The 23,949-nt window shown below is 36.0% G+C and overlaps 1 protein-coding gene and 1 pseudogene across 3 annotated transcripts; both read left to right on the plus strand.

The window, feature by feature from the left end:
* The first annotated feature begins 631 nt into the window (after positions 1-631).
* Positions 632-9,340, plus strand: LOC107721011 (heat shock factor protein 1-like; annotated as a pseudogene).
* Positions 9,341-13,055: 3,715 nt separating this feature from the next.
* On the plus strand, positions 13,056-19,626 carry LOC107721012 (cleavage and polyadenylation specificity factor subunit 5-like). Of its 3 annotated transcripts, none has more exons than XM_016528865.1 (8): positions 13,056-13,237; positions 14,724-14,924; positions 15,836-15,899; positions 16,140-16,229; positions 16,397-16,472; positions 17,650-17,764; positions 18,574-18,650; positions 19,189-19,626. In XM_016528865.1, exons 1-7 carry the CDS (start codon positions 13,119-13,121, stop codon positions 18,626-18,628), a joined length of 720 nt encoding a protein of 239 aa, XP_016384351.1. In that variant the 5' UTR covers positions 13,056-13,118; the 3' UTR covers positions 18,629-18,650; positions 19,189-19,626. The 3 variants fall into 3 exon arrangements, with proteins under 3 accessions (XP_016384351.1, XP_016384352.1, XP_016384353.1); XM_016528866.1 differs by having other exon boundaries at positions 18,577-18,650; XM_016528867.1 differs by lacking the exon at positions 18,574-18,650.
* Positions 19,627-23,949: the final 4,323 nt, after the last annotated feature.

Here is a 23,949-nt window from a genome sequence, read left to right on the forward strand (position 1 = left end):
TTATTCTTTTTTTTTTTTTTGCCAGATGCTGAATTTTACAGAGTTTTCATAAGGAACTACAGAAAAATATTCTATAATAAAAAAATAAAATAAAATAGTTATCTGTTCAAGTGATGGCTGTTCAAGTGATGGCTGAGTAATGAGAGGTAGAAGGATAAAAAGTGCTTCAAATCTGGATTGTGGGTCCCCCTGCTGGTTACATAGGGGTAGAGCTTTTATTTTATTTTATATTTTATTTTACCGACTAAATAAATTAATATTCTATTTTTTGTTATTTTATTTTTTGTGTGTGTAAAAGGGTATGCATGTGTATAATGTAAGCAGCACGATAGATAGATAGATAGATAGATAGATATATAGATAGATATTCCACCCCTTGAAGACAAGTTTTTTTTTTTTCTCTAAACAACAACCTTAACATCCTGAATGACAATTCAAAATCCACACAAAACCCTGCACATCTGCCCAGCATACTCTCCTGTGCAGGTTGTGTTTGGCCATTGTGCTGTTTGGCATGACAGTGTGGTATTATTCTAGGTTTTGTGTGGGTCTGTATTGTTCTCCTGTGGGCTGCTTTGTTAAATGAGGGGGTATAGTGGTGATGCTGCAGGGTATTGCTTTATGCTGACTCTGACCTGTGAGAATGGCAGGGAGTGATATGGCCCTATGACTAGGCCACAGAGAGAAGGAAGGAGAAGGAGAGAGGAACAGCATCTACAACGTGCATCCCAAGAGAGCATCGATTTGGAAATGGACTAAAATACTACTGGATTAAAGACTCATCTGTTCAAGTCCAAGTGTAGTCATGCAGGAGAACCCAGGCTCTATAGGTGTGGATGGAGGATACGCCAGCAATGTACCTGCTTTCCTCACTAAACTCTGGACTCTTGTGGAAGACCCAGAGACCAATCATCTGATTTGCTGGAGCACTGTGAGTTCACCCTGATGGCGTCGTTTGGTTGGTTGATTTATAAATGATGATAAATTATGGGTATGATACATTATGTATAAAACATTATGTGATAAATTGTGTAGATTTAAAATAGAAAGAAACTCACTGTTGTGGATCTCTGATTAGAGATATAAGACTTTGATTAGGCAGAGCAACAACAAAAGTTATGTAAGTCAGGGATTTTTAAAAAATGTTGGCAAAAACATCCAAATATGATAATCCCATTGCAATGAAATGGTAGCTATGTATTTGCATATATAAAGACCCTTTTATATTGGGTGTGTGGGGAAAACATAAGCATAAACATGTTGCTTTCTAAATTAAATGACTGGATATTATTTGAAAATTTCTACAAATAAAACAATATACTAAAATACTAGAAAATATTTACTTCGTTGACAGTGTATATGCTTTACAATAAATATTTTTTCTATTTCCTAAACAGAGAAACATTTTCAGAAATGTATATGTTGCATATATAATTTTTTCTATCAATTTTTCTGGGAACCCTAATGAAGCTCTATGAGAGCACTGGGATTCTTTGATATTGTAATTTGGAATAGAAAAAAATATTTCTTGTAAAACTGATATAGTGTTACCTAAGCAAATATTTTACAATGTTTTAATCATGGTAAGACATTATAATAAGGTCCCATTAGCAGCAATATATTGTTACAATATTATATTGTTAGTTAATGAAAATTTTCATTGTTAACTATCCATTGTTATTTCATGTTAGCTCAAATCCATTAAATAATATAATCTATACAACTTTTGATTTTAATAATGTATTAATAAATGTTGAAATTAACATTAACTAAGATTAATAAGTGCTTTAGAGGTATTTTTCATTGTCAGTTCATGTTAGCAAATGCAGTTAATATTATCAAAGGGAAACTTATTGCAAATTGTTACCTAATCATTACTTTTAGTTGTAGTACATTTGAGAGAAGTTTTCATTGGAAAAAAAGTGTATATTTACAACGCATATTTCATCATTTTATATTAGCGCCTTGTGTGAATCTGACATATTCTTTGTGCATAATGGAAATATGTAGATTTAAATGTGGTTTTACTCTAAAGATGGACTCTAAAGTGGCTCTGGAACTGTTTGGTTTGGTCTCTATGGCTCTGCATTGATTATTATTATTACTGATGATCTAGCTTATGTCATCTGAGAATGATTAATAAGAGGCACATCATATCCTCTGTATTCACTCTGTTTATTAGGGCCCGAGCACCGATGGTGTGAGGACCCTATTGGAATTGCTCCGTTTCTTATTATTCTTCTTCTTCTTCTTCTTCTTCTTCTTCTTCTTCTTCTTCTTCTTCTTCTTCTTCTTCTTCTTCTTCTTCTTCTTCTTCTTCTTCTTCTTCTTCTTCTCCAAAGTGAATCGCATTTTTGAGGGCCTAAACATTCTCCAAAACTCATGAAACTTTCCACACGCGTCAGAACTGGCGAAAATTTACATCTGATAAAATATCTCAATTTAAAATTAATTTGAAATGAACATCAATGAAAGGTGCAATCAAAGGCCAATAAACAAAAGTCTATTGACTGAACTTGGAACCACAAAAATCAATGACAAACTCTTTAAAATAAATGATTTGCATCAGTATGTTGAGACTTGAGGATGTCTGTTCATAATCTTCTGGTGAAAATGTTACATTTTTTTCATTCACCATTCAATTTAACATAAAGTTGGCAATGAATCAAGAGTACTGGTCACATGAATTCATTTGCTAAAAATCCTGTGTATCAAAAATCATTTACACTAAAGTTGTTTTCATTTAACATTCTGGTTGTGTGTGCAAAAAAAGCAATAAAATAAATAAAAGCAATAAAAACCGCAGGAAGATACTGAAAACTAAATGAGGTTGAAAAACAGGCAGGCCGCTCTTAGCAGATGCTTCTCTCTGATTCACTGCAATCATGTGTCTCAGTTTTGCATTTAACAATGTCTTTCGGGAATAGCTCGAGGAAGAACATTAAAAGGTTCCCTTTCCCAAACACATGCAGTCTGTTTTGTGCTTTCAAACTATAATCAAAGCAGAGACATGTTTTCCTTTTTTGGCTTGTTTTCTCTCGTTCTAGACGGGCACCAGCTTCCATGTTTTTGACCAGGGCAGATTTGCCAAAGAGGTTCTGCCCAAATACTTCAAACACAATAACATGGCAAGCTTTGTACGTCAGCTCAACATGTGTAAGTATCATTCTGCACTGACAAACATCCCATAGCTATCACAGGCACTTCCGATTGAAATAGTGTTTGCGTTATCCTCTCACTTCTCTTTCAGACGGCTTCAGGAAGGTGGTGAATATTGAGCAGAGTGGACTGGTGAAACCCGAGCGAGATGACACCGAGTTCCAGCACCTCTATTTCCTCCAGGGCCACGAGCATCTGCTTGAGCACATTAAGCGCAAGGTGAGACGACTCATCTTTAAGCGATTCTCACTCTTGCTTTATTCTCTCATTCTCTGAGTCAGAGGCCATAACACACACACAGGCTGGAGGTTTATGATCTCACATTACCCACGACTGTTTATGTGTTTGTGTGTTCACAGGTGTCAATAGTGAAGAGCGAGGATACCAAAGTTCGGCAGGAGGACTTGAGTAAGCTGTTGTATGAGGTGCAGGTGCTTCGCAGCCAACAAGAGAACATGGAGATGCAGATGCAGGATATGAAACAGTACGATGTTTATCACACATCTATATATCCATGTACACATACCAAATTAATACTATGGCATCATTTACTGCCTATCCTTGCCTTTAGTAACAAAAAACTGAACCCCAAACAACAACTTGCCCTTTCACCTCTATTATCCCTCTAACTTTTCACCTACTTCTCATTCATTGGCTCCTCTGCATTGTGAATCTCAGTGGTTTGGTGTTTTGTTAAAGCTGCCTCAGTAGCACATTCAGTAGTTCACCTGACAGATAGGAGCCAGCAGTCTGATCACATGCCCAAAGGTAGATATTCATTTCTAGGGACTAAATAATCATCTAAATACAACATCAAAAGAAAAATGAAAAAGGAGACCACCCAAATCTGTGTGAAATCAACAACTACCTCAAATTACTTACAAATTATCCTTAATTTATTGCCTACAATATATGTTCTGTAGTCTGTAATTTATTCTATTCTATACGAGTCTATCTATTCATATCTGCCCATCTATCTATCTATCTATCTATCTATCTATCTATTTATCCATGTATCTATCTAGGCAGAATGACGTTCTCTGGAGAGAGGTGGTGTCATTGAGGCAGAATCACACACAGCAGCAGAAAGTCATGAATAAGGTAAGAAATACAGCTCATGACCACAATGAGAGACAGTTGGTTGAACTGGCCATTATTGGGGAAGATGCTGTCGTGCAGATTTTGTGACTGAGTAACGCTGAATCACTTTGTGTTTTTCTGTTCTATAAATAGCTGATTCAGTTCCTGTTTAGCCAGATGCAGTCCAACACTCCCAGCACTTTGGGAATGAAAAGAAAGCTGTGAGTGTACCCATTCATCTGTAACACGTACACACTAATCTGAAGCACTTGAGTAGGTATTGATACACACACAAACAAAAAAAGCGCAAACAGAAAATAGCAATCAACAGCCTGATGCTCCAACACAAACACAGTAGAGGGAATGGCCAACTCAGCTGGAAACAGTCAGCTGATACAATTCACTGCCTTTGCTGGGATGAATGGAGCTGAATGCTGAGTCAGACCTCCTGAGCTCTTGCCCTCACACACACACACCTGAACTGTAGCGCATGGCCCATACCATCTATTAAAAAGGTGCACCGTCAGCTAGTGTGACGCATGAGAACAAACTGGGTAAGAGGGACCGCAAGAGCCAGTGCTTGGTATTCCACTGCAACTTTTAACTGACTGACTTACTAATAACAACACTGCTCCAACATTCTTTCACAGTCTTTCCACTAGAGGGCAATAGGATTGTAATTCACAACAACAGTTTTCAAGTTCTTTGTATTTGAGACCTGAACACTTATTGATGTGGCTTCTATCGATTATATGCTGCATTTTTCCTTCTCCCCAGTCGTCTCATGCTGGATGATGGCTGCTCCACCCCTCCTGCCTCAAAATTCAGCCATAGCCACTCCACAGAGTCCTTGCAAGAATCTTTCTATATCCAGTCGGTGAGAAAGCTTTCATATTAAAGATTTAAGATCTGAAACAGAAGATTTTACTCACTGTATCATGCCTCTTACAACTGGTGTTTTGATGGTTTTCTCAATCAATAAAATATGACAAACACAGACTCTCTTTCGTGTTCAACCAGCCATCCACAGAAAGTGCATCCTGCTCCACTAGCAATGTGATGACAAGAGGGCCAATAATCTCTGATGTCACTGAAATCTCACAGTCCAGCACCATGGCTTTACAAATGCAGGCAGAGGAATCTAGGTGAGTGGACCGACCTTCAGAGTTAAAGGGATAGTTCACCCCAAAACACTAAAATGTTTCTGTCCATACATTATTATGTTCATGGTGTTTTGGACTTGCAATGTTTGGACACAAATGTTCTTCTAAATAGGGTGAGAAGACAATGACAGAATTTTCATTTCATGGTGAACTATCCCTTATTAGCCACTATGCTTACTAGGGCCCTCTAATTTCCATCATGCGAAAAATGTGGACATAAAACACGAAATTCGAGAAAAAATAAAACAGAATTTGAGGAAAAAAATAAAAAGGATGTCACAGGGCTCTAGTTTAGCTATGTTTACTTTTATTACAGTTTTTCTCAGTCGCTTTGTTGCATTTCTCCGATCAGTTCAACTCTTGTTCAGATAATTTCTCAGATCTTGTTCAACCTGCACATCATATAGTCAATTGTGCACTCTTTCGAACAAGTTGCGATTGCTTTGGTACATTCATGCAATTGATTGTGTACATTTATCTGAGATTTTCTTACTTTATCAGTTGCTAATGCTATGTTGCTCAAAATGTATTATATAGTTATCTATACAATAGTCTTACCCCTCAAAACATCTAGTCTTTAGTTCATCGTATAAGTAATTAAATGCAAAATGGTTCATCTAGTTGTCATAAACTGTCAAGCACATTTTTTACACATTATTATTAGACTTTTTGTAAATTTGGCATGAATTGTGCAAGTGAATCTTGACTTTCACTAATGAAGAGAATGTAGATCAACCAATGATAAACCATTTCTCTGAAATAGCTCAAAGGTGCATCTCATGAATCTTCAGTTGGAAAGCATATACTGTATAGACAGAGGACAACACAAGAGTTACAAATTCTGACAATGGACTTTCACATTTTTTTTATTTTCATCTTTGTGCCCATATTTCTTTTTCCTTTTCTATACCACAATGACATTGTAATGTGTGTTTTTATTTTTTGGTCAGACCACTAGTAAAAGTGTAACTGGGAATTCTATCCAGTCTCTTTCAATCAATATCCCACATACAGTAATGTGTACATTTGTACTTTTGAAATGGATATTTGGCATACATAAGCATATGGCATACTGTTCAATACAGTAACTGTCATCCAAAATGTTGCCATAGTTTACATCAGGTAATACCAACAGAGTGCACTGTTATATTGACAACATGACTACGCATTTTGACTATCTTGTTTGTGAACAATGACACAAGGACTTTTCATTCTGATGGCACTGATATGTTCATTGACATAAATACTTACTTTTGAGAGATGAACTAAAGATTTTGAGTAAGTTACAGGCTTTTGCAGGTAATCCATTGTGTGGTGCTGTTTGTACGAATTGTTTTGAGAAATGCACATACTGTACTTCTTTGCAAATATTAAGGATGAATCGAGAAATGCACCAAAGCGACTAAGAAAAACTGTAAGGCGTGATCTATTTGTTTAGAGAAAAGTGTCTGATGCTGATTAAGGAAGAGCCGGTGAGTCCTGGGGTGCAGGGACGAGGAGAGGGTGTACCACTTGGCTCCTGTGAGGTGTGCGCTGAACCCCCCGTCCTCCCTGTTGCCATGGTACAGTCCGTCCTAGAGGGCCGAGGATCTAATTTGGGAGAGAGAAGGGCCAAAAGACCAATGCTGGAGAGGTATAATATATCATCCGTATCAAAGTAGCAAAAATCTACAACTTAGGATAGTTAAGACTATTGTTTTTCACAGATAAGCAGCACTTATATTTCAGTTCATGTGAAAATCTATTTTAATTTGTATTGAATATGTTCAAGACCAGAGTATCCTGACGGTGTGGAGAATGTTGACATGAGTCTGGAGGATTTACAGCTACTTCTGAGGAGTCACCAGCAGAGCATGGAAACCAGTGCTGCAGCAATGGATGTAAGTCTGAATCGATACAGGGAGAGAGTGAATCCAACATAAAAGTGAATAGGAAGATAGCCTTACCATATTAATGACCTTATAATACTCTACACTTTCCTACAGCCCTTCACATTTAGTCTGTCTTTGAACGAGTGGAACTTTACAGAAATGGACCCAAACCTGAAATCAGTGAGTTTACTGTCATTTGTAAATAATCAGCTGTGACAATTAAAGCTTCATTATGTATGTGTGTGTGTGTGTGTGTGTCCCTGCGTCCCAATGTTCATAATATCCATCCTAAATAGTATGTGAGATTAGAATAAGTGTTTCCCAGAGCATAGTATGTTGAAAAGGGTGTGCCAAAGGTCCCTGGATGGTCTACTATTTCAGGTCGATTTTTGAAGCATGGATCCTGCACACTCTAATGGCTAATATTACCCACAATCCATTGCGCTTTGACGAATGATCCGGTTGAGAGCTACAAACATGAATAAAAAACATTAAAAAAACTACAAACCTGGTGGATGCGCGCGACCGACGGTTAAGTAGAGAGGTTTAGGGGTTTGAGTTACTAATAATCAACATTTAACCTGGTAAAGAATATTTATTTAATGTTATCTGTGTTATATTTCAGTGTGAACTTTTATAAACATCCATTTGTTTGTTAACTTTTAAATGCATCATTATGCAGAAAATATGACCAGAGTTCTCTGCATGAAGACCCGCGGCTAACGTGCTAATTCTTTTCTCTCTGATATGGTAGGAAGTTAAATGAAATGAAATGTGGAGGATATTAACTGTGACAAGATGATTGACAGGCTAGTTTACAGTGACAGGATGCATGTAATTATGCGACAGAGCAGTCGGTTAAAGACACTGTATGACGTTATAGTATGTCCCAAATCTTGCCTACTCTTCTACTACACACTCAAAAGTGTGTACTTTTTCTTCACCAAAAAAGTGCATACTTTAAGGGCGTAGTATAAGTAGGCACGCAGCATATGTGTGTCATTATCACCTCACACTGGCCAACAGTGCCACCTACTAGTCAAAAGGGACAATAATATAAGTAGGCACATTGGGACGCAGCATATGATTCAGGGTAGCGCAGTTTAATTTCTGACTGGAATGAAAACCATGCAAAACAGCAGAGCCGAAGCACAACTCGCGTAATTACCAAAACAATGTTCCTCCGCAAGTAACTTGTAGTTTAATGCTTCAACCGCTAGAGGGCCATAAAGTTACAACGTGTTGCATAAATGCATGATGGCTCAAAAAAAATGACGAGAACACATTTCAAATGAATGCTTGCATGATTGTATGAACTGTTTTCTAAACTATTTCTATGTGCATGTGCAGGAGCTGGCTAATGCCCTCATCCCTGCTGCTGTGTCCCAGTACATGTTTCAGGGCCAGGAGGGGGAGACGTGCCCACCACTGGCTATGTGGAACAGTGAAGCCCTGATATGACAGCCAGCACAGATCCCTCCTGAGAGTGAGCAGGTACTGATCAAGTCACTAACATGATGTCCAAATCTCTTGTCTAAATAGTTGTATACTATTAAAATGTACCTCACACTTATAGTTGTCTTGCTTCATTGTTTCTCTCAGAGTGATCCATTTGAAAGCATGCCACTTGGATTGTACATTGTCTCAACATCGGAAGAGAAGGCTCAAATTTATCTGACTAGTAGATGTGGTGGTGATATACAGTATAAAGTAAACATGCTGACCAGTCCTTTGTGAAGATTCACTTAGTTGGCCATTGACGGAAGGTGCATATTTACAAAAACATTTGGAGCAATTCAACTCTTTGGGGATGGAATATTTATGATAATCCTTTCTCAAAACCTAGAAGGAGTTCAGGCTACATCAAGATCATTTTGAAGATATTTTTCTCATGATATAACCCATCCTAAGGAAACTTCTATTGCCAAGGAAAAGGCAATATTATGCATCCCCCCCCAACAACTACAATGCAGGCGAACTATATGAAATATGACAAATCATTGTGGCCCAAGTTTGAATGCACTTTAGTCTGTGTGTTGGAGTTTCTGCTTTGTGGAGCTGTGATTTAATTTTCTCTCAAATGTAACTGTAAAAAAATAAAATAAAATATATATAACAACGTCTGAGCAATGCCAAAAACAATGCGTGTTGAAGTTAAATTGCCCCTGTTGGCAATTTTCTCTGAAGAATATCAGTGGGAAAGCATATAATCAATAGACAGTCATGCAGAGGCATGTAGGCTGCAGGCCAGTATCATTAAAACTTCTCTCTACTGATTCAGCTGTACAAAATACACTGATGTTTTCTGAGCTTCTGCTTTTTTGCCTGAGATTTTTTTGAGTTATGTAAAAAAAAAAGAAGGAAAAAAAAAAGAACTGGTGCGAAAGACACTGCATCATCTTTGAAACACAATTTTGTCCAAAACTTCAGTACAAACACACAATAAGCTGTCATTTTGTTATATATAAATCTGCAGCTCAGGGTTCACATTATTCTACTGAATTTGCAATAGCATACTACTTAATTGATATTATAACAAAGTGCACACTTGTATTTCAATATATATTTGAAGACATATAAAAAGTGCTGGTTTAATCATATTTTGTATGTATTAATGTGAGAGGTCTAGGGGTTAAAAATTAGACCTTGCAGAAAGAAAACTGAAACGATGCACTGCTTTTTGCACAATTTAGTGTCTTTTCTTAATAATAGTCTAGTATCTGAAATATATTAATAAGACATCAAGTATCTTTGTTTCAATATATTCTTTAGTTGATCGACTAGCCTGCTTTACAGCTGTCTTTGATACACTTATGATATATTGTGTGATATTTGCCCTTATTTGATACAAATGTATTGACCACACTGGTTAGATGCAAACGAAGACAGAAACAGCAATTCTTAATGCCTTTGGAGATAAGCACTATAATTACGTAATATGTATGTTTTAATTATTATTTATATTCTAAATTGACATTTTCAGTTGACTGTTTTTATGCCCATCAACCAAATTAGATCTAACAATGATAGTGCCTTAGGCTTTAGGTAAGAATGTGTTTATTTTTCCTGCCAAACCTCATATAATGAAGGCAAATCACAACAAAAACACAACATACAATAACATTTCAGAGACCATAATGCACTTTGTTATCACAGGGCAGCCATGTAGCAATGCAGAATACCCCAGATCTCTTACAAATGTGTTGAATTTTAAGTGCAATACTGCTGCATTTATTTATATGATTTCCCTAAAAAAAGGAATTTTGCTGCATTGGTTTGTATGATTTCTCAAGGATGCAACATCTAATTATGATTTAGATGGGAACTATGATGGAATAAAATAAATTGCACTAAGGGTGATAACTGTATTAGAAATAGTGTTTATTCAGTGTTCGTTTATACTCTTATTTTTTCCACTATTCCCTACTAAAGAGCAATAATTAAATGGTTTATTTTGAGAAGGGTGCTTTTTCACATAGGTTGCAAGTCTTTCATTGTATACTTATTTTTCATTGTATACTTACATAATGTAATTAATTGCACTGCTAATAAATGAATGTAGATTAACAAAGCAAGACACAAAAGCAAGCAAGAAAGGAAACCAATGTTCCATATTACTTCTGGATGCAGTCTGTTCCTGACTCCCACCAGCATATAATGTTCAAATGTGTACACACACACACACACACATACAAAATTGTAAAACAATAAACTTATTTTAAAAGCATGCAGCAAATCTCATTTTACTTCTTAAAGTAAATGAATGAGGAGATTACATCAAACATATGTACTGAAATATTTGTCTGTCTGTTGTACTGTCATATTGTGGAGTAGCATTTCAAAAGAGTGATAAAGGTATTCGAAACAGATTTTATTCTGTTGGTTTTACTATCCCACAGATAAAAGGTTTAACTAAATGGTTTATTTTGAGAAGGTTATATAATTATTTTTGTTCCATTGTGATTACTTGCAATGGTAATAAATTAATGTACATTAAACTAGCAAGAAAGAAGAAAGAAAGATGGCTTAGTAAAATAATAACACGTATATGAGTATAATAAACATATTTTACTTATTAATAATTTTTTTTAGCTGTTAAACCAACCAGGTAATACAAGCAAGACTTGAACATTTAGTATAACAATGGATGACAGCAAAAATAAAAATAAAGGAAGACAGTAAAAAATAAAAATGAAAATACAATAAAATAAAATAAGAAACAAAGTACAGAGGTAGTGAATCAAATTACGTAACATTCAACAGATTGTCACATAGTTTTACAAATGTAACTTTTTTTTTGTTGCTTATTTGTTTCAGTGTCATAATGAAGTAGGCTAGTTGAGGTAACAAAGAAAATTATTTAATTTGGGTACTGTTATAGGTAAAATTTACATTTCTGAATAAAATATTTTGCCAATAAAATAAATACATTTCCTATATATTCTATATTATGATTACAATGAGAAAAATAACAAATATCACGCAATGTTAAATCAATGTCTACTTTGGATTTTGAAGCAAGGAATTGTGATAGGACAGTCCAAAATTATTTGACAAGAAGAAACACCCGAAGAAAAGATGATCAGTTTACAACATTACCAAATTTAGATGTAATCCCATTGGTGGGATATAATTAGTTTTATTTATTTTTGACTGAAACACATTGCTTATAATTTTATTCCTACATTTAGGGTCATTCTTATATTCAACCAGGAATTTCTGTTCACTCTTTACAACCTATTCAAATGATTGTAAGGAATTCCTTATGGACAACAGGTAAATTGTATTTAGACATGAAATCATAGTAAGAATGGATCTAGCATATCACAAAGATAATCAATACCTTTTTCATGCCAATTCTAAAGGAAAATCGACTTGTTCTTTGCTAGAATACTTTCAATGTTCCATAGTTTCATTTTATGTGGGGAGAATTGTGGACAAAACAAAGTTTCCATGCCAACAGCCTGTTCATGGAATTTAGAAAGTTGTATGGGGAGCTTAGATGGGGAGATCATGTTACAGGTGTTACCCTCCCACTTTTTAATAGATGTTTTGTGGGATAAAATACCAGATAGAGTCGGGTGAATTGACACAATTCTTTATTCAATTCACTTTGAATGTATTATTAACGTCAAAAAATCAAGCATGTCAAAACCTCCATCAGCTTTTTTACCACATAAAACCTGTTTCTTCAGATGTTGATGTTTGTTTTTCAAAAAAAGTAAACAATAAACGATCAATTTGTTTACTGGTAATATATATTTTTTAAAATTTTTTTTTTTTACTAATAATATTAATTGTTTAAATAGCCTCAGTGCTGACGTATGACAGGAAGAGAAGGGGATGATTTATTAATACAATTTTTGAATAGAACTCATTTAATGAATAGAATATAGATAGGCTATTGTTATTTCCATTACCACAGTAGATGGCGGTAATACTCTTTTAAGAATGCGAACCGCCAATAAGCTCAAAGAGACGTGGCTTAAACCGCAGTTGGACTTTGTCATTCCAGGGTATGTATCCGTTAGGAAAGATAGTATGACAGGAAGCAGACGAGTCGTAAAGCGAAACGCACGGTCGAAACACAGAACGTAGCCGGATGTCCCGGATGTGCTTTCACAGCAGAGTGCCGTATTCCAGTTTTCATCGAGCGCCAAGGCTGTACCATTCAATCCCTCTAATATCGTAATCAACAGTAAAAAAAAAAAAAAAAAAAGGGAGTTAAGGCAAAAGTCTTTTTTTGTCGTTGCTTTGATCACTTAATTTACGTATACAAAAGAAAAAAAAAAAAAAAGTGTGATTAGTGCAAAGATTAAGACGCCATTATATTATCCGTCAGACGATGTCAGTTGTACCTCCTAATCGATCATCTACCGGTTGGCCTCGTGGAGTAAATCAGTTCGGCAATAAATACATTAGCCAGCCGGCTAAACCGCTCACCCTGGAGAGACCAATCAATCTGTGAGTAACATTCACCACTGCAAACTGCGTGTGCAAATACATTTATTTCATAACCAATGCTCAGCGATCCCAGTGATGTACGATGGCCTCTGCTGAAGCAGCATCACCCTTTGAACCTGGCAAACAATCGTAGCTCCTAACAGCACCCCAGTTTAATGTCTTTAAAAAGGAGCTTGCCATATATACATAGGTCCTGAAAATTATGAGAAGTGATAAAGCCAAGAAATTATTTGATTTGTTTAATAAGTGTGATTTTGTTTAATCCCCTACTACGTACAGTTGTGTTTATGTTAGCCTATTTTGTTCTGTTATGATGCTTGAAATGCAAAAAAAAAAATTTATATATATATATATCTAAATAAAAAAACAATCGTAGCTCCTTCCTGGTTACTGCTGTTTGTTTGCGTGTGCACGATTACCGGTATATTAACATGTAACGGTATATTAACATGTAACGTTGCATTGATTTATAAAAGTATACACACCATTTTTTTTTATTTAAATGAACACTTGATACAATGTTCCTTGCAAAAACAAACAAAGAAACAAAACAAAAAAATGTTTAACTCACACTTGATAAAGCCAATTAAACATAGTTAACTCGAGATTTTCTTTACAAGTAGGGCTGCACGATTATGATCATTATTGTCGATTATTCCCTTGAAATTGTAATTGCGATTATTAATTGCGATTATCACAATTTACATTGAATGATGTTTATACCATTTTTTGAAACAACTGCATGCCATATTTTTATATAAACAAGCTGAAAATACTCTTAACTTAAAATTTTTTTTAAAAAAGTAAAAAAAATATGCATGGTATTATAAAAAATAAAAATAAAACAATGGAAAAACCCTTAAGATAACCTGTAGAAAGAACGAAAAAACACATCTTAAGCACTCAGAATAAAATAAGTGGACTTTGAACGATTAATTGCCGCTTTGAACGATTACGTAATTGTGGCATCCGTAATTGTAATCGCGATTAGGAATTCGATTAATTGTGCAGACCTATTTACAAGGTTTACATTTTTATGCATATGCACACAACCAGATACATGAATTATATCCCAAATTACACACTATATACACTATGCATTTGTACTATGTACTCTACCCATTAGTGTGTGTCTTTTACATTGTTATTTTAAGCAGCAACAGTCGCTACATGAAGTGTCCAACATTCCACACTTTGTTTTTCCAGTTAATTAAGTGCATCATCCAGGTATTTGAAGTGCATTTTATGTTTCTCTCCAAAAGTTAGTGATTTAAAGAAAATGTCTAATTTAAACTAGTGTTGCGGGTAACTATTAACCCCCCTCCCTCCCTCCCTAAACTCAAATGGCAAAAGTCGACTTATTAACAGTTCTGGCTGATTTTGTTCATATTTCTGTCCTGTGTGCTGATCCCCCAGTGGATCAGTAAAGTTCTATCATATCCTCATTTAAATGACTCCTGAACATCATGATGTTTGTTTTTTGCAGATACCCACTAACAAATTACACATTCGGCACTAAGGAGCCGCTCTATGAGAAGGACAGCTCAGTAGCCGCACGCTTTCAGCGGATGCGGGAAGAATTTGAGAAAATCGGGATGCGGCGGGCTGTGGAAGGGGTTCTGATCGTTCATGAGCACAGACTCCCTCACGTGCTGCTGCTGCAGCTGGGAACCACCTTCTTCAAACTGTAAGCAGCCAGTGGTTCACTGGAGTTTGTGTGTTATGGATGTGATCGATTCAAATGGGTGCTTTTCAGTGGTTATCTGTACTGTATTGTTAAAAGTAACCTATCCTTGCGTATATATAGCTATGTTTCCATCAACCTGTTTTTATGCGCATTTTTGAAGTATCGCATCAGAAACGAGTGATGGAAATGGCAAATTTTGCAAAATGTGCAAAAAAGATTTTACGCTCGCTTGAGGTGGTTTTTGACTAGTGCAAAAAGGGTTAATGCGAATAAAAGGCGATGGAAATGCATTGCCGAGTAAATGATTCCATGCGCATCAAAAAAGTCATGTGACTGCGCAATTGGGCCAGCAAAACCTAACCATCTCGTTCCTCAGCATCTGAAATGTTATGGTCATTTTGAAATGGCTGCGCAAAGTCTGTCATCAACATATTTCTGTATAATTGCCTCCCAGAACTGTTACACGACTGCGTTCCCAAACAGCAGCATCCACATCCGAAAGCAATGACCGCATTTATTTTGTTTCGTCTGCTCGCTCTGAGGCACAAGTAATTTATTATATAGGCCTATGAAAATTATTATATTCAGAGGTTTCTCCTACTTTTCATAGTGATATATAGCCTAGCGCCAGTTCTACCAGGAAGTGACGATTTTGTTCTCTTTGACTCATTGGATGGAAACGGTGCTTATTCGCAAATGTTTTATGCGATATTTCGATTTTGTGCATAAGTTAAATTCGCAACTTTGGATGGAAACCCGGCTTATGATTCTTTATACATTTTTGTTCATTAATTTGCTATGACTTGTTTGCTTTTCTTTGCATTGTTTTGTTTGTTCATTATGCATTTGTTGATAAAGTGTCTACTAATATGTTTGTCAGTGGCTGACAGTTTATATTTTGTTTTTTACAGTCCCGGGGGTGAGTTGAACCCTGGAGAGGATGAGGTGGAGGGGTTGAAACGACTAATGACTGAGGTATTACTGCTTTTCTGACTGTATTTAAAGTGATAGTTGGTGGCATTTACAGAATTTTTTAGCTACAATCTGTTCAGTTCAGAGCTGAAAGAAAGTGTAAAATGTCAGTCAGCCAAGTCAAGCCAAAAACACTTATCGGAGTATTGTACCATCTGGTATAACATGAAATGCCATATTATGTAACAAAACTAGCAAAGATTTTAAATGCACTGAAGAATAATTTCTAAATTTGTTGTCAAGATTTTGGGGCGTCAGGATGGAGTGAAACAGGACTGGGTCATTGATGACTGTATTGGGAACTGGTGGAGACCAAACTTTGAACCACCGCAGGTAACTACACTGTTCCCTTTCCCTCAGACAGACATGCACTGGATCACTAACAGTATATATTGTTTTGTTCACTTTCAAGCGCATTAACTAAACAGAATGAAATATATAATTATTATAGTTTGATTCAATGAAAAATCACATTTAACATGTCTAATTTCCTTCCACAGTACCCTTATATTCCAGCACACATCACTAAGCCTAAAGAACATAAGAAGCTTTTTCTAGTACAGCTGCAAGAGAAAGGTAGGATGAAATACATTCTGTTAGGGCTGGGCGATATAGCTAAAAAATTTATCAACGATACAATGTTTCATATCGTTCGGTATCGATAATTATTCACTTTTTTATAACCTTTTTTTAAACAGAGCAATAGAAAAAAATGTTTACATTTAACCACTGTACTTTTAATTTGCCCAATTTATTAAGACAAACAAAAAAAAATTTTGTTTTAACAGTCAAACACAAAATAAAATTTAAACGAATATCTCCTTATGTTTTATATGCAAATTAAATAAGTCTTAAGGAAACTTTTGGCTTGTCTCCCAAGGCCACAGGAGGGCGCAATGAGCAAAATAATGCAGCGCATTAAATTGTCAATGCAAATAACTGTCTATAAAAACGTGCATAAGGTCTAAATTAATATTATATATATGTATCAAATATATTTTTGTAAACTGCATAAACAATTATCAACAAAACAGCATCGTGTATTTATGCTTTGCTTAATACAGAGCCAAATCACCGATCACACAGATTGCATTTAAAAACATTTGAGATGCAGTGAAATGAAATAAACCTTCACACATTCGCGTCGTGTTTTCTAAACTGTTTTAACTTTGCATGGCTTTCTTTGTATCTCTTGCATGAGACGCGAGTGCAGCAGTCATATTTGTCCTTCTAAAAAATGTGCTGAATATGCGTTCTGTGTGAATGGCTTGGTTTCGGTTTTAACCTAATCAAGATCTTCTACGCATTGAGCTACTATATTTCTCTAATATTTTGAACGAATAATGCAGCAACGGCGCGTCTCGTGGGCTAGACTAACAAAACATTAAAATGCAACAACGTCACTTACATCATCATCACCGCATCTCGTGCTCCACTGATGACGCTCCCTGACGCACTCCTAACATTCGATTGTACCATTTTTGCATTCAAATGCAAATGTTTATTTTAAATTCGACTAATATAAATTTTTATTCACAATCTCCTCATCACAGGCAGGCATTACAGCATGTGTTCGTGTAACACGTGCCTATATCGTGCGCTATATCGAACATTATTTCTATCGTTATCGAAGAAGGTGTACCGTCGATAAATATCGATACCATTTTATCACCCAGGCCTACATTCTGTTTACTCAATGCACCCTGAGTAAAAATTGATTTTACAGCTTGACTTGTGTGTTGTGTGTTTTTAGCGTTGTTTGCTGTGCCAAAGAACTACAAGCTGGTGGCCGCCCCCTTGTTTGAGCTTTATGATAATGCTCCTGGATATGGCCCAATTATATCCAGTCTTCCACAGCTACTGAGCAGGTGAGATATTACTTTTGAATCTTGTAGCTTGTAGTAAATGGGCTTCACATAATATATATATATATATATACTACTGTACTGTATGTGTACTTGTACATGAAAGTGTATATTTCTAACTTGTTTTTTATGACCATATATAAGTCGATTCAAGTATGTTAATATTTTATTGAGAAATAATGTAAACGAAACAAAACAAACATTATCAATTAACAATGTATTTTTGTTCCCCTCTCTCCACAACAAATTCTTTAAATTTAGTAGCATTCAAAACAGAAAAAGGAAAAATATAAGTATAAAACAACCAAAAATTATAGTAATTATAGAAATTATTCACTTGAAACAATATTTATTATAAACGCCAAGCCTAAACAAATTTATTTAAAGTGAAACTGAAACTAGCGGCGTGTGGGAAATGCAATAATCCAAATGTCAATTTATAATATAATTCGCAGCACATTTCAGATGATAAAAAATGCGATTTATAATCCTGAAAACAGCAGAAGAACCAAAACCCAAATACACATTGACTAAGCAAATAAATCTAGCTAATAAATTGTAGCATAAATAGGACAAACTATTTCCATGTTTTCCACACAAAATTACTTTTTATTAGCCTAGCTATGAAAAGTACGATTTTTTTCTCCCTCTGTCTCCTCCAAACACACAGACACACAGTACAGACACGGCTGCGAGCACACGTGCAACAAACGTACACAGAAACTTTGCGCTGACCCGTGACATTATCAGTAAAACAGTTTAGCAACTGAAAAGCTACATGACGTTTCTCAATAACGCCACTGTTTTTGAAGAAGGTTCACTTACAGATTCGCTATTGGTAGAGATGCTGCTGCCGAAAAATGTTGAGAGACGAACATGTAGTACTCTGGTAATTTACACATGCTTAATCTCTCTCTCTCTTTCATAACTGCATTAGTCTGCATACTAGCATTAAAATAAATGACGTTTTGTAATCAGCATCGGGATTCTGCGATAGAAAACGCTGTAACCATGAATTATGATTTATTTTTGTTTGCTGTTTTGGGGTGGTAATATTATATATTAATAGGCAAGGGGGCCCCGAATATTTATTTTGCTTATGTCCGGCCCTGATATTTGAGCGCATTCTAATTCTGACTGAATATACCGAATACTGTATGTAATCGTTATATACAGCACTGCAGGCTATAGCGCCATCTATTGGATTTTGCTGATACTGCATCAAAATAGTCATTTTGGACTAGCTGCCTCACGGGCCGGATGAAAGTGCCCAGCGGGCCGTATTTTTGCCCACCTCTGCTGTAGCATGTAGTAAATGGGCTTCACATAATATAATATTGGTAAATGCTGTCTAATTAAATTTAATGATTGCAAATCCTTATTTCAATTGTTGTTAATTTGTTCAATCTCTTCATTCTCTTGCACAGGTTTAACTTCATCTACAATTGAGAAGCGTGAGGTTTTGTCATGACCGTGGACTGTCTCTGTGAGCGCAGTCTGATGGGGTAACAGATGAAGATGTGGTGGTTAGGTGTTGGCAAGGTCCATTGAGGTTTACGAAATTTTGCATTTTCTGGCCTGTCTGCATTACATTGATTTAGATTGCATAGAAATGTGTGCATTTTTTTCTCATTTATAGATGCGTTGCAAGTCTTTGTTATTGAACTTTGTCATCAAGTAACTACAATTTTATGTTTGACTACGTGGTGAACACAATGTCTTTTGAAAAAAATGTTTCAGTGACTTTTTTTTTAAACCTTGTATATTTGTCAGTGCTTTTTATAATAAATTGTTTTCATGGAGATTTTGCAGGTAAAGCACAATGTTTTGACAGGTTCACCCAAAAATATGAAATTTACTCACACTCAGGTCATCCAATGTATAGATGAGTTTGTTTCTTTATTGGAACAAATTTGGAGAAATTTAGCACTACATCACTTGCTCACCAATGGATCCTCTGCAGGTATAATTTATTGTTGCTGTGTATGAAAGAAGGATTTGCATTTTTGTAATTGATATGCTATATGGCAAATTATGGTAATGTATATGTTCATGTTAGGCAAGGTTTCTTTGTCCAAAAACAGTCTTAATTTAGTTTTATAGACCATTTTCCACACTTACTCTGACACTAGGAACTAAACAGACTGTTTTGCTCTAAAATCTGTTTAAATGGGTGGACTGACATGAAACTTGTTGCAAAAATAAATTTAAGCCATTCTTTCCTGAAGTTAAGCGGAGCCACTTTTACTAGTCCACAGCCAGGATAAAGCACAATGTTTTGACAGGTTCACCCAAAAATATGAAATTTACTCACACTCAGGTCATCCAATGTATAGATGAGTTTGTTTCTTTATTGGAACAAATTTGGAGAAATTTAGCACTACATCACTTGCTCACCAATGGATCCTCTGCAGTGAATGGATGCCGTCATAGTGACAGTTTAAACAGCTGATAAAAACATCACAATAAATCAAAAGTAATCATGTCATTATTTGTTGTCATTTCTATAGGTCTTTATGTTATAAAACACTGGTCACACAATTGGATATAACTTAATACATCATTTTACATTATAATCCTAAACAGATCATTACTGGTATAATACTGGTAAAAAAAAAATGTATAGCCTGAATGCACTGTAAGTCGCTTTGGATAAAAGTTTCTGCTAAATGCATAAATTATTAAATTATTATTATCATTACTGAATGTAAATTTAAAATGAGTTTTCATTACATTTTCATATTTGTACACTAGTTACTGATCTTTTATCGTATGATATACTGTGTCATATTGCTAATTACTTATTAATGCAAGTGCTGCTAAAACCTGTACTTGTGACAATGATATGTGGTCTTTGTTTTTTGTTTCCAGCTATAGGTAAGCATGCCATATAACATATGTCGTTTTGTGGGAGGGGTCGTTTCAGTAACTCATATATTTTGTTTTTAATATAAGAGATTCAAAAATATTTTTGATCATGATGGGGCTCAACGTAGGCTTCAATTCCACATCTAACAGCACTGCCGTGGGTTCAGAGAAGATCGTTCCTGCTGTAGTTCTGGGTTTGTGCTGTTTGGTTGGTTTGCCAAGCAACATTGTGGTAATCATCAGTATTGCTCGTGAGTGGAACAGAAATCTGAGCTTCATCTTAAAACTAATGCTAAACCTTGCGGTCTCTGATGCTTTGACCCCTTGCTTGGCTCCTTTTGTGCTGTTTGGAATACTGTTTGGATGGAAACTCGGCCTTTGGTCTTGTAAGTTTCTGTTTTTTTTGGGTCACTGGAGTCTGTATGTTGGTGTCCTGACAGTCACCTCCATGAGCGTCCACCGCTATCACAATGTCATCAAGTCAAAAGTCACTAACAGAATGATACTGCACAGACTGGAAAGACGGCACAAGCGCCTTCAGCTGATTGGCATCTGGATTCTAGCCTTTGCTTTTTCCCTACCAGTATTTTTTACTCAAGGGCTCAAAGACAAGGATGGACTGCAAAGATGTCAGAGGGAAATGGAGTCACAGTCTGTAGAAGTGACTGTTTTGCTTTTTGAGATCCTGTTGGGGTTTGTCATTCCATTTTTGACAATGTTGACATGTTATCTATGGCTGCACATAGGGTTGAGACAAAAAGCCAAGAGCACCAGTCTAACTAGAGCTCCACAGGACCAGGAACCCAGAAACCAGGGGACAAACGTTTGGACTTACAAGAAGAGACTTGTGATCAGCATCATTGTGGCTTTCTTTCTGTTTTGGACTCCTGTGCACATTATCAATGTGATTGATATAGTCACTACTCTGACTAAAACATCTCATCCAGATGTTCATTCCCAACTAAAGTCCTTCCGCCGAGTATATGGTGATACAAGTAAGACTCTGGCTTTGCTAAACTGCTGTCTGAATCCTTTTCTCTATGCCATCTCTTCAGCTAATCTTATGAAATGTTTCAGAAAGAGATCATTCAAAATTTCTGATTGAATTATTTATTTTCAGTCAAATATATGCTTTAAAGTCTTCAAGCGCTATTATAAAAAATGGTTCAAAACTACAATTTTTTTGGCTTGTATAGTAGCAGAACCCTTTTTTATAAAGTTCTATAAAGAACTATGCTTTGAAAGTGTTATATACTGTAGGACCTTCATAGTGTTCTATAATTTTTTTTTATGCGTGTGTGTATAATGCATTTATATGTATTATTTATTAATATTGTTTTTACCTGTCTATCTGCCTTGTCTTATCTTGTAGCCTGTAGTAAAACACGAAATCGAAAGAGGACATAGTAATGAAGACCAAATTCCAGTAAAATATCTTAGTCCATTATTATGTATATATTTTGAGTGGCAGTTTCTCACTGCAGATGATGAAGTTGGTGGGATGTGATCATGGTCGGACTTGCCATTGGGCTTGACTGGGCTGCAGCCCAGGGGCCCCGCCTTGTAGGGGGCCCCGCCTTAACCCGTTTACATTTGTTCAGTTATGTGCATTGTTCAGTTAAAATTATTAGTCGCATTTCAACTGCGCACACGGGCCAGCCGGGGCTAACAACTTCCAGCTTCCAACTACGACATTCGAAGCCATAATCAAACAGCATAAACTGGAATTTATGATTTTTTTTCACATAGAAAAAGGACACACGCGTTAAATCACGTCTTTGCTGCGCCGAATCGCCGATTAATTTGTGATCACATGGTTCAGCTGTACCGCGTCTTCTCGCTCTCACTCTCAAAATTGCCTCACATCAGCGCATCTCATCTGCACTAAGATAGCTGCTGCACACTGCCAGACAACACTTTCGCTCAGCTGACAGGACTGTCACTTGCCTAATCGGGTCAGTGTTGCATCATCACAAAAGTTTATCATTTGCACGTCTTTTTAAACCATTCTGTACTTGCGCGCTCCAAACTACTTTTCTGGGCGCTCAAGGTCACATCCAAAGCGCGCGCACATGAAGCCGAGCAAACACCTCCAGAAAAAGTTATTGTTTTCATTGTTTCTGACTCAAGTAACCTTGCATTTTAATAAATAATGGCTAGCATAAAAATTACAGTAGCTGCTACTATTCAGGAACAAAATAATATGATTTACAAAGTCATAGATATAGATTATATTTATATATTAATCCATATTAAATATGAAAAAGTTATTTAGTCAAGAGCAGATTTGAGCAGAGTGATTTTTTCTTTTGTTCTTTAACACAGACTGACAGACAGCAGGTATACTAAAAGCTGCTGTCACTTTCATACCAAATGTTAATGTTAACAATGTTAATTAATTAGGCCTATTGGTTATTGTTAATTAATGTTAACAACAAAAGACAAAATCACTCACTGCTCTTGACTGAATAACTTTTGTAACTTTAATTTTAAATATTTTTTATTATACGATCTGCTCCCTTCACTAAAATGTCACGGTTCCTAAACATGATAACAAATAATATAGATAAATAATGAACACATGTCAAAACGAAAACACAGATACTTACAAGACCAAGTAGGAATGTCCTTTATCGTTTGTTGTTTGTCCGCTGCTCTCCGACAAGTAAACTTAGTGCTCGCTCGTGTAAAAATAATTCAAAACACAACACTGATCTCTACTAACTCGCACGTCTCGCGTTGCCAGTAGTCTTAGTCTCAGTAGGGCTACAATTGCCATCTAGCGGTTGGGAATTGTAATTGCATTTTTATTTATAAAATGAAAGACAGACGAATATCAATAATATCATATAATATGTATGAATGTACCCAGCAAGCAATAGTCGTCATTTCACCGTCAGGTTAACTATAGACCCGATATAGTCCAGCTATGTGTAACCCACTTCTAGCCCAAATAACCTTGAATTTGGTTTCATGTCGTTTTTTGGCAAAATAACTTGTGAGATGTATGATATTCCATCATGTAAGCAAAGTCAACAGCGTTTACAAGGTGTTTGGTTTAATTTCTTTGACATGTTCAGTACGTAGCCTGTGCATAGCCACGATTTAGCTCGTAGTCAGAGCAGCTATCTGTAGCCCACTTATAGTCAAACCTGACTCACTGTAGTTTTTGGTCAGACAGCGCATGAGATGGTTGATATCCCATCATGTTCACAGTGTCAATAATATCTACAAAGATATTTTGCTCTGTCTATGCAATAAATGCGCAACCTACGACTGCTCAGATGTCGTCGGTATGACCGAGAGCCGTTGAAAAACTA

The sequence above is a fragment of the Sinocyclocheilus rhinocerous genome, unplaced genomic scaffold, assembly GCF_001515625.1.
Source record: "Sinocyclocheilus rhinocerous isolate Xijiao unplaced genomic scaffold, SAMN03320098_v1.1 scaffold5562, whole genome shotgun sequence".
In the NCBI taxonomy this organism is placed as follows: domain Eukaryota; kingdom Metazoa; phylum Chordata; class Actinopteri; order Cypriniformes; family Cyprinidae; genus Sinocyclocheilus; species Sinocyclocheilus rhinocerous.

Coding starts and splice junctions, on each gene's coding strand:
- LOC107721012 (XM_016528865.1), top strand. CDS start 13,119: ATGTCAGTTGTACCTCCTAATCGATCATCTACCGGTTGGCCTCGTGGA. Junction 13,238..14,723: donor CTGGAGAGACCAATCAATCT/GTGAGTAACATT, acceptor TGTTTTTTGCAG/ATACCCACTAACAAATTACA. Junction 15,900..16,139: donor TGAAACGACTAATGACTGAG/GTATTACTGCTT, acceptor TTTGTTGTCAAG/ATTTTGGGGCGTCAGGATGG.